Raw genomic sequence first — 14,904 nt, forward strand, 5'->3', positions numbered from 1 at the left:
AGGGAAAGTCAGAGGTGGGGAAGGCCAGCTAAGATCAGGCAGCTCTGTTTGCAGGACCTGCTGCTTTGAGTGCTTTACTGGAGCCAAAGCAGAAGATGGGGAAGCAGGACCTGGCCTGTGCCAACACCAGGGCCTTGCAGTGGCTGTTGCAATGCCTCTGTCATGCTCCCTCTTCCCTTCAAGCTGCAGGCTTGCATCAGCCCAGCTTGAAGGTGTTGGTTCCCTTCTTGGCTGGCCATAGGGCTGTGGGCTTCTCTCACCTACACCATCTTCTGTCTTAATAGCTCTGCCCCTGCCCCATTAACAGTGGTTATGAAGACAGCAAGCAGAGGGCATCGGGTGACTCACGTGAGTACAAAACTCAGGGGCCCTGACATTGGTGGTGTTAGGGACTGGGGTCTCCTGTGCTGCCACAGCCCTTGCTATCAATCAGCCCCTCTGTGTGTCACAGGGGAAGGAACTGTCCCCAGAAGAATGAGGCAAATCTGCTCGAGGTCACTGGACAGAGCTGAATGTAGAACCGAGCTCTGCTGTATCCAAACTGCATCTGGACTTGATGATATTAAAAGTCTTTCCAACCTAAATGATTCTGTGGTGCTCTTGCTCCAGATCCTTTTCTACTGTCAATACCAGTCAGAGCATCCTTCCAGCCTCACTGAGCATCCTGTGTCCTTTCATCAGGGAAGAATAGACAGGACCCCTTCTCTGGCTTCTCATTATTATACCTCTGTCAAGCTCCCCACACATTATCTCCTCTCTAAATTTAACAAGCCTAATCTTTTTGATCTGTCCCTTCACGGGCATCTTCATCTGCCATTAATCACTTCTGTTTCCCTTCTCTAGAACTTTTCTCTGTCTCCTTGCTGGGCAGACAGAGATATACCCAGGGAATGCACTCACAGCAAGGACACACATTCACTTGGATATTGCCATTACACTACTTTGAGCTATTCTTGATATATTTCTTACCATGGTTTCCCATCACATGTTTTTGTTGCAGGCTTCCTTGATCATGCTCAAATCACAGCTGCACCCTGAGCAAAGTGGTCCATGGGCTATTGATTATAGTCTTTACCTGCATCCTCTCTGGAGACATCAGTCACATCTTGGCCAGCTGAAAAGTCTAGGTTGGAAAAGACCTTGAAGCTCCTCCAGTCCAACCATCAACCTCACACTGACAGTTCCCAACTCCCCCAGATCCCTCAGCGCTGGGTCAACCCGACTCTTCAACCCCTCCAGGGATGGGGACTCCACCCTGCCCTGGGCAGCCCATTCCAACGCCCAACAGCCCCTTCTGCAAAGAAATCCTTCCTAATACCTAATCTAAACCTTCCCTGGTGCAACTTGAGGCCATTACCTCTTGTCCTATCACTTGTTTCTTGGCTCAAGAGACTCATCCCCCCTCTCAGCACCCTCCTTTAAGGGAGTTGCAGAGGGCCAGGAGGTCTCTCCTCAGCCTCCTCTTCTCCAGACTGAACCCCCCCAGTTCCCTCAGCCGCTCCTCATATGACATGTGCTCCAGACCCTGCACCACCCCACAGCAGCTGCCTGATCCTGTAGCCATGTGGGGAGTCAGATGAGAGAGCTGAACCAGCTGAAAGCCAACCCTGCAAGAAGCACCTGTGAGTGTGTCAGGTCCATTATCTGAGCCAAGTCACTGCTGTGGGACAGGTGATGGGAGGGGTGCTTGTGAGTGCTGAGCTGGATGGGAAGAGCTAGGCTCTCCCTGGAAACAGCCTTGTGTTGATCAGTTTGATGGTCTCCACCTGCATGAAGGGAAGTCCTCAGTGCTTCTGTGCCCTCTGCATGGATCATGGATCCAAGAGTTTCTCCAGGCTCCTGTGTTCTGGCTTGGTTTTGCAGTAGTGCAGTGGTGCCTGGCACCACTTAAGAGAGAGCAGGCCCAGGGCCCCTGTAAAAGGCACCTGGAATTTTCTTTAAGACTCATTTCAAAACAAAATATAATAATAATTAAACTGCTGCAGCCTCCTCTTGAGGGCTGCTAGGAGAAGTTTAATTCAAGGTAATGGTGTTTTTCTTTGCTATTGAGCCAAGTTTGCTCTACAGCAGGCTGTCCAGGAGTTGCCCCGGTGCCCCAGAAATATAAAAAAACCTGGCAGAAATGGGATGCTGTGACCACAGCACTGAAGAGTATGAGAGGCCCATGGGGCTGGTCTGAGGCCTCTGCTTTGACTCCCAGGCTAAAACCCTCTGTCAGTCATGGTCCTGTTGAGACTGGCTTATGCTCCCAGTTGCCCCCTGCACCCTTGTCTGGTTACACTGCAGCTGGGACAGCCTCTCACCAGTGGGTAGCTGCCCCTGAATGTGGATGCTGCAGGGTCAGACCCTGCTCACAGAACATTTTCACCTCAGCAGGACTCTCAGGACTGGGATTTGCATCAGACAGCCCAAGGTGGGTCAGTGGCTCAGCACAGAGTCAAGATCCAGCTGCCCTGTCACCTCTGACAGAGCCCTGCTAAGTCATGTTCACTGCTGCCACCCAGGGGCTCTCCACCAGCTCGCTCTTTTCTTCTATCTCCTTGATTTCTTACCAAGATCACCTTTTGGCTGGTCTGAATGCTGTCTGTCACACCACAGACCTCAACACAGCCGGAGCTGGGATCAGGGGTCTATTCTGACCCAAGCAGCAGGGTTTCTTTCTGTCTTCCCCATTCTTGTGCTCTCTCTGCTGAGGACATCCTCATGGGGATGCCTGGAGAAGCCATAGTTGGGTTTTATCAGCACTGTATCTGACACTGTGGCATGGCTCCTCTGCCCTCGGTTCCCACCAGCCCTTCACTGGATGCACTAATGGAAGGGAAGTGTCCCAGGAAGACAGAGAGCAGTGGGTGCCTTGACAGGGGTCCTGTTAGCCTTGAAACATCAGTGGTTGTTGGATCAACTATCTGGATGCCACAGGCTAGCAGAAATAGCAGCACAGGCTAGCAGAAATTGAGAGGGAGAGTGTGCACAAGTGAGCAGGTTGCTCATATGTGCCAGTCCTGCTGCCATGGTCCCCAGCCCTCTTCCATCTCAGCTGGCAGTGCTGTGCCTGGAGAGGAGCTGATGCAAGCTCTGGCCCTGTGCTTTTGTGAGCTTCAGTGTGGCTGTAGCATAAAACAGAGGCCATGTCCAAGTGTGGGGGCTGTAAGGTGGTTTCTGGGCCAGCTGCTTCCTGGGACCAACAACTGGCTTCCCTTCCTTGCTGGAGTGGTTGATGGATCTCTCGTGCTTTATGCTGAGCTGAGCTTTGCTGGTGGTAGTCCCAGTGTCCACTGTTTCATCCCAGCAAAGTTCAGGGTAGCACTTTTGATAACCTGGGTGACAGCAGAGTCACAGCCCAGCACATAGACTTGGAAGTGGCTAATCATGGCTTCTCACTGGAGTAAGAGTCTGGAGAATTAATCCAAGTTCCCCGAGGCTTCCTTAACCCAATGACAAAATGAGGTGGACTGAACTAAAAAGATTATACTGACTCTTCATGTTATTATCTTAGACTTGGAATTTCTCCCTCCTCCCTCTTTTCTCCTTTTCTCCTCCAAGATGAAGGTGAGCTATTTAAAGGAATGTCTCGTTCTGCTTGCATTGCCAGCTTAAAGAAAATAAGACTGTGTTTTTACAGAGCTGAACCAGAAGCCTATGGTTAAGCAAAGATATGAAGGAGCAGTTTCAAAGAGGTGACTTACCAGAAACAGGGTGGATTTTGATACAGGAGTGAGAAGGAATGGCACTGAATGTCCTAGAAGCAAAGAGAAAGAGGACCTGGGATGAAGGGGGAAATGCCATATGAGTGCTGTGGCTTGAACACGGCCAGGCTGTGAAGGAAGCTCCTGATAACAGCAAAGGCCCTGGCCACAAAATGAAAGCTCTCAGGAGCAGCTGGGGAGGAAGTAGGAGGAGAGGAGAGATGAAACCCAGCTGTCTCAGGTCCTACAGTTTACAGAGTGTTGGAGACTGTGGTGAGACACTTGAGTTGAACCCTTCCTGCTGAATGCAGAGATCTGACGTTTGGGGCTTCCACAGATGGTTCCTGGCCTCTCAGATCAGCAGGAGAGATTGGGGCTGGAGGTCTTGATATTCTTTGGGGGCTGTTTTAACCACGTTGGTCTGCCTATCTAGTTAATGGAGGAGACTGGGCAAATTGGTCCAACTTGGGATCCTAAACAGGCTCCTCCAGGCTTCACAGCCTGGTCCTTCACTGGCTGCGAGCTTGAGTGTTTGGTCTCCAGCCACCAGCACTTGGCCCCTCTCCCTCATTTTACTTGGTCCTTCTATTTGCTGTGTCCCTAGGTTGGTGGTGGGTTAGAGTTAGTAGCTCCTCCCTGGTGGGAAAGGACGGCATATTCCTAACAGGAAAACCCCCAGGGCCCGCCAGGCTCAACCCCTCATGACTCCCCAGGTAGGAGACCAGATCCTGGAGGTGAACGGCAGGAGCTTCCTCAGCATCCCCCATGACGAGGCAGTGAAGCTGCTCAAGTCCTCCCGCCACCTCATCATGACAGTGAAGGACATCGGGAGGCTGCCCCACGCCCGCACCACTGTGGACGAGACCAGGTGGATAGCAAGCTCCCAGATCGGCGAGACCCTCGTCAACTCCGCAGGGTACGTGCTTGGTACACCCCGTGTGGGCTTGGGGTGTAGCTCGGTCGTGTCAGAGCTCCTGTAGGTTGCACACAGTCACCCAGGGTGGGTGTGGAGCCCTGGCACATGATATGGTGGCAGCGTGGACAGCCTGTCAACGGCAGCACCCCCCTGCTCTGGCATGCGGCCCCTGTATCTGGTGCTTAGAAGGCAAGATGTCTGGCCTGTAAGGGGGGTCACTCTGGACAATGTGCTGCTGTGTCCCTTCCCTTTCTCTCAGGCTTTTAGCTTACAGGCCCGAAGAGGAGATTACCTAACAGCTCTGTGCCAGGGCTCGGGGGGTGACTGACAGACTCATGGCGCACAGTGCTGACTGATCTTCTCCCTCCTCACAGGGCAGTGGGCGACCATGCTGCAGAGGCGACAGCCAGGGTAAGAGATACCAGGTCTTCCACCATTATTGTCTTCACCATTATTGTCTCTTTATCTTCCATGGGATGGAGGGCTTTGTGTCCCTGATTATAGAAGGGATGCTAGTTTTGTGAGGACCGCTGGGTTTTAACTGGCTCTAGCCTTTCTCCTCACCCCCTCATGTGTCCAGATGTGTTTCTACAATGGGTACCCTCTCTCCTGTGCTGCTGGTGGACCAGTTTTGCAGCACATCTGGTGCCTCCCAAGCCTTACTGGGCAAGGGGCAATGATCACACCCAGGCAAGGACTGTGGGGACTCCCTCCAACCTGCAGAGGTGATCATGACACATGGTGGCTGTCTCTGATCCCTGACAGCTCCTGGGATCTTTCCCACCCTGAAAAGAGCTCTGAGCCAGCCCTCTCCAGCACACCAGCCAGTGGCAGGGACCTACCCAGTGCTGTGGCTGCAGCTCTGTGCTGGAGATCTTCTCCAAAGACCTCTTTGCAAAGCACATTTCTTTTAAATGGAAATGAAGCAGCGAGGTTTCACAGGTGGCCCTCACTGATAATGGCTCATGCTGTTTGCTGGCAAAACATGCTTCCCAGCCTCAACTCAGCTCCACAGTGTCTCCAGGGTAGTCAGGGTCTTGTCTGGCTCCATATCCCTACCCTGACTGTGCCAACACTGCCTGGGAGGAGAACAGCAAGGACCTCTGCTTAGAAATCCCTCTCCAAGGAAAAAGCCTTTCATCTGCAGCCAGGCATGGCTTTCCCTGGGACTCCTTTGGTTGCCAGTGGCTCTTTCTTCACCAGGTCTGCTTTGAGCTTGCAGCGGGGACAAGTGTGCTTTTACACAAGATGGGAAGCTTGCCTCTCCTCAGGGCCCTAGTTCCCCCAGCTCTGTCAGGAAGGAGTACAGCCTGCTGTTAAATCAATAGTTAGTCAAGGGAGTGTTCACACTTGCTGAACAGAGCTGGTGAGCTGGTTTGCTTATTCAACTGATGCTGCATAAACTCATGGCTCTGGAGTTACTCAGACAAGTAGTGACACTAAGCGAGCAGCTGCACCAGTGTATCCTTGGGGGTACCTGCCTCTGGTCATTCTTGGTGTCTCACTTCCAGTCTCACTTCCCAGCTTCTGCTGGGTGAGAGCAGCAGTCTGAAACAGAGGCAGCTTAGGCTGGTGGGCAGAGCCCAGAGCAAGGGGGCAGCTCTCAGTCCTGCCTGTGCTGCCCAGGTGTCTCAGCAGAGAGCTGCCCTCCTTTCAGCAGATGATTCCTTGGCATCCCAGGCCAAAGCCCATCTCCTTTCTCTGCAGCCGGTGTTTTACCGGGGCCTGGCCGGCTCCCAGGTGACGCTGAGCAGCATGGTGAACCAGACCCGAGTCATGCTGGAGGAACAGGCACGGCACCTCCTGAATGAACAGGAGCGGGCGACCATGGGGTACTACCTTGATGAGTATAAGGAAGGCAACATCTCCGTGGATGCTCTGGTCATGGCACTCTTCGAGCTACTCAACACACATGCTAAGGTGAGGCCCACACCAAGGTCAGGGACAGTTTCTTGGATCTGGTGGACTGAGCAGAGCTGTTGTCACAGTGTGGCTCAGTGCCTCCAAAGTTATCTGCTCAGGATCAAGGGTAGTGTCCAGATACAGGACATTATGGGAGATACAGGCTGGTGTTCGGTGGCAGAGGAGCTTCTGGTAAAGTTTAGGACCAAACCTCCTCCTGCATGACCTGCCAGTACATCTCGTTACCACTGCTGAACACTGTGGGAGGGTGGGTCTTCCCCTGCCCAGGAATGTGGTCATGCTCCAACCTCTCTTTGGTGTCTGTCTGCCTGTCCCAGTTCTCACTGCTTTCAGAGGTGCGGGGCGTGATCTCCCCGCAAGACCTCGACCGCTTCGACAACCTGGTGCTGAAGAGAGAGATCGAGTCCATGAAGGCCCGGCAGCTCTCCGGACCCAGCATTGGCGCCGATTCCTACTCTATGATGTCCTACAGCGACACCGTCTCTTCCTCCAGCAGCCACTTCACCGCCACAACCGTCAGCTCAGCCCGGGTAAGTCCCTTCTGGCTGTGCCTTTCTCTTTCAACATCTGCTCCTGGCAGCCCTACAACAAACTCACTTCCCTGGAGTGCTGTAAACGCCTCTCACCCCACAGGCACGCCTGTTTGGGCTGCTTCCCCGATGGATTTCCCCAAGGCTTTTGGGGTTTTTTGCCCTGCAGGCTGGGTGCAATAGCATGATTTGTAGGTGTAATAAGGTGATGCCGTGACACGGGCTTGGTACCTCTGTGCCCAAGACTGATGCTACAGTCCTCTGCTTGGGCACTGGGCCTGTGCGAAGTGTCACTCTGTCCCCAGCAAGGGAGGAAGTCTGTCTCCCTTCCAGGCCCTCCACTGTGCAGCGTGGGCTGCATCCACACAGAAATCTCAGCGGCTTGTCGCTGCCACGCTGTGCCTGCCACTGTTCACCAGCTCTGGCTGTCGCTTTTAAATCCCCCCCTTAGAGACGCTGGCTGCCTGCTCCCCATCCCAGCGGGGACGGCGGCAGCCAGGCTGGCTGCGTCCTGTCCCAGCCCCTGCCCACTCTCCAGCAGTAAGCAGCAGCACTCCCACGTCTCTCTGCCAGGCCTTCATTGCACGCACCGTCTAATTAAGTTATCGTAATCACCTCAGAGTGTGCAGGCACACAGCCCCAAAATTAATTTCCTAGCCATAAAATGCCTTTCATCATAAATGCATTAGCAACCTTGGAAATTAAAACCTTCATGAAAAGAATGCATGACAATGAGCTTTCTGCTAGTTCGACAGCAAAAGCAAACCACCCCCCAGCCCAGCGAGTGGGGCTGTGCTGTAGAGGGCCCAGGCACCACAGCCAGCAAGGCGGAGAGGCAGAGGCTTTCCTGGGGCTGTGCCTGCCTCCACAGTTTGGTCCAGCCTCCAGAGAGGCCTCAGGGAGTTTCAGAGCATGAGAGCTGTATTTTTGTCCCATTAACTTCACGAATAGCCATGGGAGATCCATCTGCTTTGTTCAGGATGGATTACAGTGAGATCCTTTCTGGATCAGGATAAACAGAGTGAGTTTTGTGCTGCTCTCTGAAGGCCTGCTGGAAAAATCTTTCCAAAGTATCTGAAGGCTAACACAGGTCTGCCAGGACTCATGTCCTGAGTGTAGCCCCCTGTTCTCATGCTATCCCTGTGCCAGCGGCTGTACCACGGGCACGCCATGCTCTCCCTCCGGCACCATGACACTGTGTGCCAAGGGTGGCTGCTTGGCCTGGTACGTGAGCGATGGCCCACCCCAACTGGCACAGGAGCCCAGAGGTCAGGGAGGGAGACCAGGGTGCTGTTGTGGCACAGAGAAGGGAGTGGGCACCACTGTTTTAAGAGCTTCCTTCAAGAACATGTGTCCCTTGGTCACAGTGCAGGTCCTCCCGGGCAGTGTGGCACCTCTTTCCATGGGTGTGCGAGCATATACCCCTCTGAGCTCTGCCTTGGGTGTGGGGGACACTAACACTTGAGATGCTTGTCCTCACTGCTTGCTGAAACAACTGCCAAGCAAAAAGCATCAGCTCGTGCTGGATGGGTGCTCATCTCAGCTAGTGGGAGGGAGAGAAGAAGGGCAGAGCTCCCGAACCATTTCCCCTGCCCTGAGCCCCTGCTGCCGTCACCACCCGCTCCAGCACCTCGCACGGGAGGGGCTCGTTTCAGCCTTTGCATTCAGCTATGGGTGCAGCTGGATGTGGATTCTGCAGGGTGGGGGTTTTTTTTTTGGGGGGGGGTGTGCATTGTGCCAGGGTTTGCTTGTCTCATGCATTTGTTCTGCATCCTCCCTGATGTGATGTTTTCACTTTTTATGCTTCTTTTAATCTGCTTTCCCCCTTGCACGTCCCCAGGAGCGGCTCTTGTGGCTAATAGACCTGATGGAGGTAGGGGCTGTCAGCGAGACGGGAGCTCGAGTGCTGCGGTTGCCATAGTAGATGGGTTGAGAGTGCGTGTGAATGTGCGTCGGGCGGGAGGCGGGTACGGGGCCGTCTAGGGGCCAGCATGCGACTCAGCCACGTGAACAGATGCCTCGTTTCACCCATCTCTGCCTTTTCTGAATGCTGAGCCATTCCAGAGTCCCTTTCCCCAGCTCGGCAGCATGGCTGCAGGCCTTGGTGCCGCAGTGCAGACCAGACTCGGCCTGGAACCAAACCCAGCCCGTGCCGCCGTCCTGCTTGCACTAGAGCCCCAAGTGCCACCAGCAGCTCAGGGCTGGGGTTTTAGAAGGACCAGCAGCGTTGATGCCTGTCAGACCCCAGGCTGCCTTTCTGCCTTGCTGCCTGCTCTGCCTGCTGCTGTGCTGTCTTTGCTGTATGGACACCCTGGCTGTCGCATCTGTCCTCAGGGATTGGAGACAATTTTCCTTACAAGCCTTGGGTCTGCAAAAATCTGTGTGCCAGTGCAGGAGGAGTCGGTTTACTCACATTGTGCACGTTCAGGCTTGGAGAAATCCTCATGCAGACTTTAGAGAGGATGGATGTGGGAAGAGCCTCAGAAATCCCTCTGTCCTAACAAAGCTCTTGGTTGGGAGGAGGCTGAGAAGAGCTGCAGGCTTGTGCCATGTGGAGTGCATCCCCTCCTCCTTGTCTGGGAGGAAATCACAGGGCTCACACAGCGAGTGGTGGAGCTGAGAGCTGCTAGTACTGCTTCAGGAGAGGGGACCTCTGGTAGGCGGGAAGCTGTCCCAAAAGCCACGTCCCTCTGGGGATGGCGCTTATCTAGAGGAGGAGGGTAGCTGTACTGGTCCCAGACTGAGATTATTGCAGGCAGCCTGAACCATGGGACACAGATTTCTTGGCTTCATGACTAAAAGCAGTGACACTAGACCAGTCCCACTGTCCCATTGGTGGGTGGGTGGGTGGGTGGGTGAACTTATGCCAAAAACAACCAGTGTGAGGCTGATCAGGACCTACCATGCGAACGGTGGTTCTGTATGGGATGCTTGAAGGTTACTTGGAGATGAGGCGGAGCCATGTTTGACGGTGCCACCCACAGATGCTGTGTGTTTGCCTGCCTAAGTGTCACCATTATGGCTTATAAAACTTGGATCTCAAGATGAGCTCTTCAAAGCAGAGGTTAATTGTAGACTGCAATTATCAGATGCAACTTGTCTGATCAGAGCAGTATGAATTTCTAATTGCTTACAAGCAAGGCAGTCTGGCATTTCCTTTGCCCTTGCCTCCTGCCTCAGTCCTCATTGTTCAGATTAAGGAATTGAAATCCCCGTTGATTTAATTTTTTCTTCCTCACTGCCTCCTAGCAAAGTTGCTGCCAGCCAAAGGTGCCTTTTCCTCCCAGGGCCTGATTCCACAGGCACCAACTTGCTACCAGCTCCCTACAGGATTGGGCCCAGTGCAGTAACCCAGTTGAGTTGCTAGCCCGTCTCTGTCTTTGGTCTCTGTTTCACAAGAAGTAAGGAGAGGATGGCACTGGGCTGTTCCTCCCTCTGTAAAGTGAATCTCAAGCACAAGAGCCTGTAGCCTCTTCAGAGCTGGCAGATGACCTCTGTGTCCTCAGAGGAAGAGCAGAACAAGAGCAGGGGCATCTTCCTCACCTGTGTCCCCCATTACAGAGCTGATCCAGCTCCCAGATGTCCTCTGGCCCCCTCCAGGACAGGCACAGACATGCCATGTGCTTGGCACAATCCTCTCAGGCAATGAGGATAGAGACAGTGAAGTCACTGCATGGGTGTCACTGCATCACCCCCAGAGCCCCCATTTCAGAGAGGCCTGTGCTCAGGCTGAGGCAGGACCAGGGGCTCTGGGGCTCCTCAGCCCCGTGGATTAGTTCTGGGGTGGGAGAAGGAAGGAGAGAGAGGAGGAAAGCTGGGTCTATTCTCAGACCGGCACAGTTGTTCAAAATTTAAACCCTGCGGGAGCCAGGCTGAGTAGCTCTGCAAAGCTCTCGTTAGCAGTAACTGGAAAATAAGGGACTTATTTGGAGCTGTGAGGTTAATTAAAGGTTGGGTTGTATTCCCCAGGGAGGTGGCAGTTTCTCTACCACTTAATCTGCAAGTGGAAACAGACTGCTTGTCTGAAAGATGCTCTCCAGCTCCATCGCTCCTGCTGTGGATACTGCAAGAGAGGAAGGACAAAAGTTTTCTAGCTGCACCCTGCTGAGGGGCTGGAAGGGCCTTGCCTGGCCTCCAATATCTATTAAGTAACTATGAAATAGATTGGGGTAAAGGAGCAGAGAGTCAGTAGGAAGGAGCAGCCTGCTCAATAAATACTCATTTTTCAGAGCAGTGGCACGTGGCTTTGATGGGTCTTTCAAGGGAAATCCAGGAAAGCACAGTCTTAAAATAGCCAATTCCTGAAAGCAAATGTGCTCGGCTTAAAAGCCATTACATTTTATAGCCCAGAGCAATTTCTATTTAATTGTTTTTGCCCCCAAAGTACTAAGCTTGGGGAAAGGCAAATCTCCTGCTTGCACACTTCAGCAGAAAAAAAGTGCCCTGAAGAAGAACAGTATTAGTGTCCCTGGCTGTTCAGGGAGAGCAGGGCCAGGGCAGCAGGACTGGGGCTGTCTCTCTGGGCTGGTGGGGAGGGCGTGGGGTGCAGCGAGCTGTGCCCACTCTCTGTTTGCCAGGAGAATTCGAGTCTCGGTGCAGACTGGTCCTAGCTGTGAGGTCAGGGCTGAGACACGGCACATGATGCACTCTGGGATGGGCTTGATGTCATGGGGATGGGCACAGAGTTCAGTGGCAGGGCTGGGGGAGGTGGCACTAGCAGGTTTTAGGGGGGCATGAGGCAGACTCTCCTCCTTTTAGTAGCAATGGGACTATGACTATTTGATGGCAGGCTTCTCCCGGTCATATCGCAGGAGTCTAGTCCTCATGCATTTACCAACAGCTCAGTGAACTCTTGGAGGCAGGTTGACGCTGGCAGAGGCAGGGCCGGAGAGGGACAAGTCAGGCACACAGCTGGGGTCCTCCCAAAGACGGCCAGGCTGGTGATAAAATGCTGCTGTCTCTGCCTGGGCTGCTTTCCTTGTGCATGCAGGCATTTGACTGGGTTAAAGGCTCTGAGCAGCATCTGGAGGTGGGCTGGTGCAGGGGGAGGGTGATACTTGGGCAGCTTTCTGTGGAACAGCTTTCTCGTGTGAGGAAATCATGGCAAAAGGAGGGAGCTCTGCGGCGAGCACTCTCATGCAGTTCAGTGCGGTTTCCCCGGCGCTGTTTTATCCAGCTGAGCCTCTCTGCTCCTTGGCGTCACACAGGGACATGATGGCATTTCAGCTTTTAAACTCATTGGCACTTCAGTCAAATCTGAAGACCTACTGCTAATGCGTGCACAGCCGGGAGAAGTTCATGTTCATTTTAATCAATATGAAGGCAGGTCGCTTTTGAAATAGCCGTGTCTGCCACCTCCTCCAGCCTCAGACACATGGTATCGCCCCATCCTTCATGCCAGCACTTGGATTTGCACAGTCCTGTGGTGCACTGGGTCTGGCTGAAGCCTGATCTGTGTTGCTGCTGCCATGTATTTCAGCCAAACCTGTCTTCTGCCCTGGCTTGCTGCACGGTCAGTAACCCAAGAAGGAACAGGGGATGTTTCTCTTTCAAAAGCCACCTGCCTTTACATTGGATTAACTGATGATGAAATCCACCTTTGCCAGAGCAAGGAGTGATTTCCCAAGCTAATACTTTCCTATCACTCTCTGAACAAGCCACTTATTTTAGTTCTCATTCTTCAGGCTTCCTTCTGAAGCCACAGAGATAAAAGCACTTTCCAATCAATGTTTTTGCTGCTTCTCTAATGCTCTTAATTGTCTCCCATGTCTATTTTGGGATGCTAACATCTTACAGGCACAGCAGCAGCTTCCAGCAGATGGGGGAAATGCAGATGCACCAGCATTTCAACTAATCGGTTGTTTACCCTGCAATAAATAACGCACAGTTAAACACAAACTGTACCCTGCCCATTCCAGCACAAATGAACAAACATCCCCGTGAACGTGACAGAACTGAAGTACACCCTTTCTGAGCAGCAGCAGCACCTCTCCAGATCAGGAGTTACGGTGGGAGGGGAGTGCCAGGTCTGGGGTTGCTCTTACAGAGCCTTGTAGGGGAACCCGGTGGAGCTGGGGCTGTGCAGCACTGGCAGAGCATCCCCCAGCGAGTGCCTGGGGCCTGCCGGGGGCAAAGCCAGCAGCAGAGCCACAGCTCTGGGCTAGACTCGGGTCCAGCTGGGTTCAGGCCCATCTAGTGCCCGGCCAGGTGTGGCTTACCAGGGCAGAGCTGCGTACCCCCAGTTCTGCCATCCCTGCCATCTCAGCCAGGGTGGCTGTTTGCTCTGCTTGACTGTGTCCACATCCTCTCCTTGGGTCCATCCTGATGGACAGCTGCCCCTGTGCAGACAGGGTGACAGATTCACAAAGCCCTTGATTTCTGGAGCTGTGATGTGTTCAGAGCTGAGCTGTGACATTTCTAATGATATTTGGACTCAAAGGGGAGGCAGTGGCAGCGGCTTCTGTTTGCATCTGAGACCAGCTGCTCTGGTTTGCAAGGGAGGGAAGTTTTAAACTCTTTTGTTGCCATTCTCCCAGGAAAGATGCAGGTTCTGTCCTCAGAGCTGGTTCCTCCCCTCCCTCCAAATTAAACACAAGGAGCTGAGATTTGACTTAAGAGGAGCATGTTCCTCTGCTACAGAGGAAATTGCCCTGGTAGGTCACATTCACAGCATGCTTTGAGCACGCTTCTTAGCTTGGGAGAGTCTGTTTCCCAGCCAAGTTGCTTTGCTCATACATGTGTCTAGGGAACCTCCCAGGAAACCAAAACCTTTGGGTGAAAGGCTGGGCTTGCATGGGGGGTTTGGGCAATGCATCACTCTGTATGTTCCCTGGTAGCTGGCACTGTGGTGGTTGCTCCTTGCTGCTGTGACCTGGTTTTCTCTTCCTCCTTTGCCCTCTCAGAACACATCAGAATTGGAGGGAGGTGGAGACGGCCACCAAAGCAGCATCAACACCCTGCCGGACATCTCTCTGGTAAGACACTGCACCATGCTGCTGCACCTCGGGTGGGAGCTGGAGGCAAATTGATGATACTGAGTTTTGCCTCAGCTTCTGTAGCTCTTTGCTACATCACCTGCCCGTGGATGTCACTGTAGTCACTGAAGCAAATTAATCAGACCATTTAGGAAGAAGGATTCTGACTGTCTGAATAGGAGTAGCACCTGTGCAAACCAGAGCAAAAGTTGCTTAGTTTGTCCTCTAATTGTCCTCGTTTGTGAGTCATGTTCTTATTGCCAATAAGGTCAGAAAGACGTTTCTATGGAAATCAGCTCATTTTGCCATGGTCACTATGAGAAGGCAGATGCAGGTGACACTGAGCCTGGGGAAGTTCTTGCAGCTAAGAATGGGGTCCTAAAGGCTTCTGTTCTTGGTCTGGCAGGATGATCTCTCCTCCTTCCCTGATGAACCACCCAACTTCAAGCCTCCGCCTCCTCCTTCGGCCCCTCAGATGCTGGACCCCTCCGCTGCCCTGCACAGGAACCTAGAGAAAGACAAGCCCAAGCGCCCTTCCTCCGAGTCCTCCCAGTCAGGCCTCTTCTTTGTGGCCCCCCGAAACCCCACACCCCCTCCTAGCCACCCCGAGAAGGACACAGTTAGCATGACCTCCACTGCTACCACATCCACCGAGGAGTCTGCCCTGAGCGCTATCTATGCCACCATTTCCCCGGCCCTGCACAGTTCCAGGAGGCAAATGGATGCTCAGCTCTCCTTGGTCAGCCAACACCCCATCGGGCCCTTCCCCAGGGTCCAGTCCCCAACGAGGTTGAAGAGCCCACCTCCAGACGGCCCTGCAGCTGGTGGGCTTCAGAGCCCCCCGTCCCCATCCCCTCCTCCTGTCTCTTATACAC

The 14,904-nt window shown here is 53.4% G+C and overlaps 1 protein-coding gene across 1 annotated transcript in view; it reads left to right on the forward strand.

The window, feature by feature from the left end:
• The window catches only part of WHRN (whirlin), a 38,934-nt gene that overhangs the window by 19,718 nt on the left and 4,312 nt on the right, over positions 1-14,904 (forward strand). The window contains exons 4-10 of the mRNA XM_026860685.1: positions 4,400-4,602; positions 4,977-5,013; positions 6,310-6,522; positions 6,843-7,055; positions 8,896-8,928; positions 13,958-14,029; positions 14,436-14,890. Of these exons, the coding sequence (XP_026716486.1) occupies positions 4,400-4,602; positions 4,977-5,013; positions 6,310-6,522; positions 6,843-7,055; positions 8,896-8,928; positions 13,958-14,029; positions 14,436-14,890 (1,226 nt within the window). The remainder of the gene's footprint in view (positions 1-4,399; positions 4,603-4,976; positions 5,014-6,309; positions 6,523-6,842; positions 7,056-8,895; positions 8,929-13,957; positions 14,030-14,435; positions 14,891-14,904) is intronic.

This window comes from Athene cunicularia (genome assembly GCF_003259725.1).
Source record: "Athene cunicularia isolate RWA chromosome 17 unlocalized genomic scaffold, athCun1 chr17_part1, whole genome shotgun sequence".
NCBI lineage: Eukaryota > Metazoa > Chordata > Aves > Strigiformes > Strigidae > Athene > Athene cunicularia.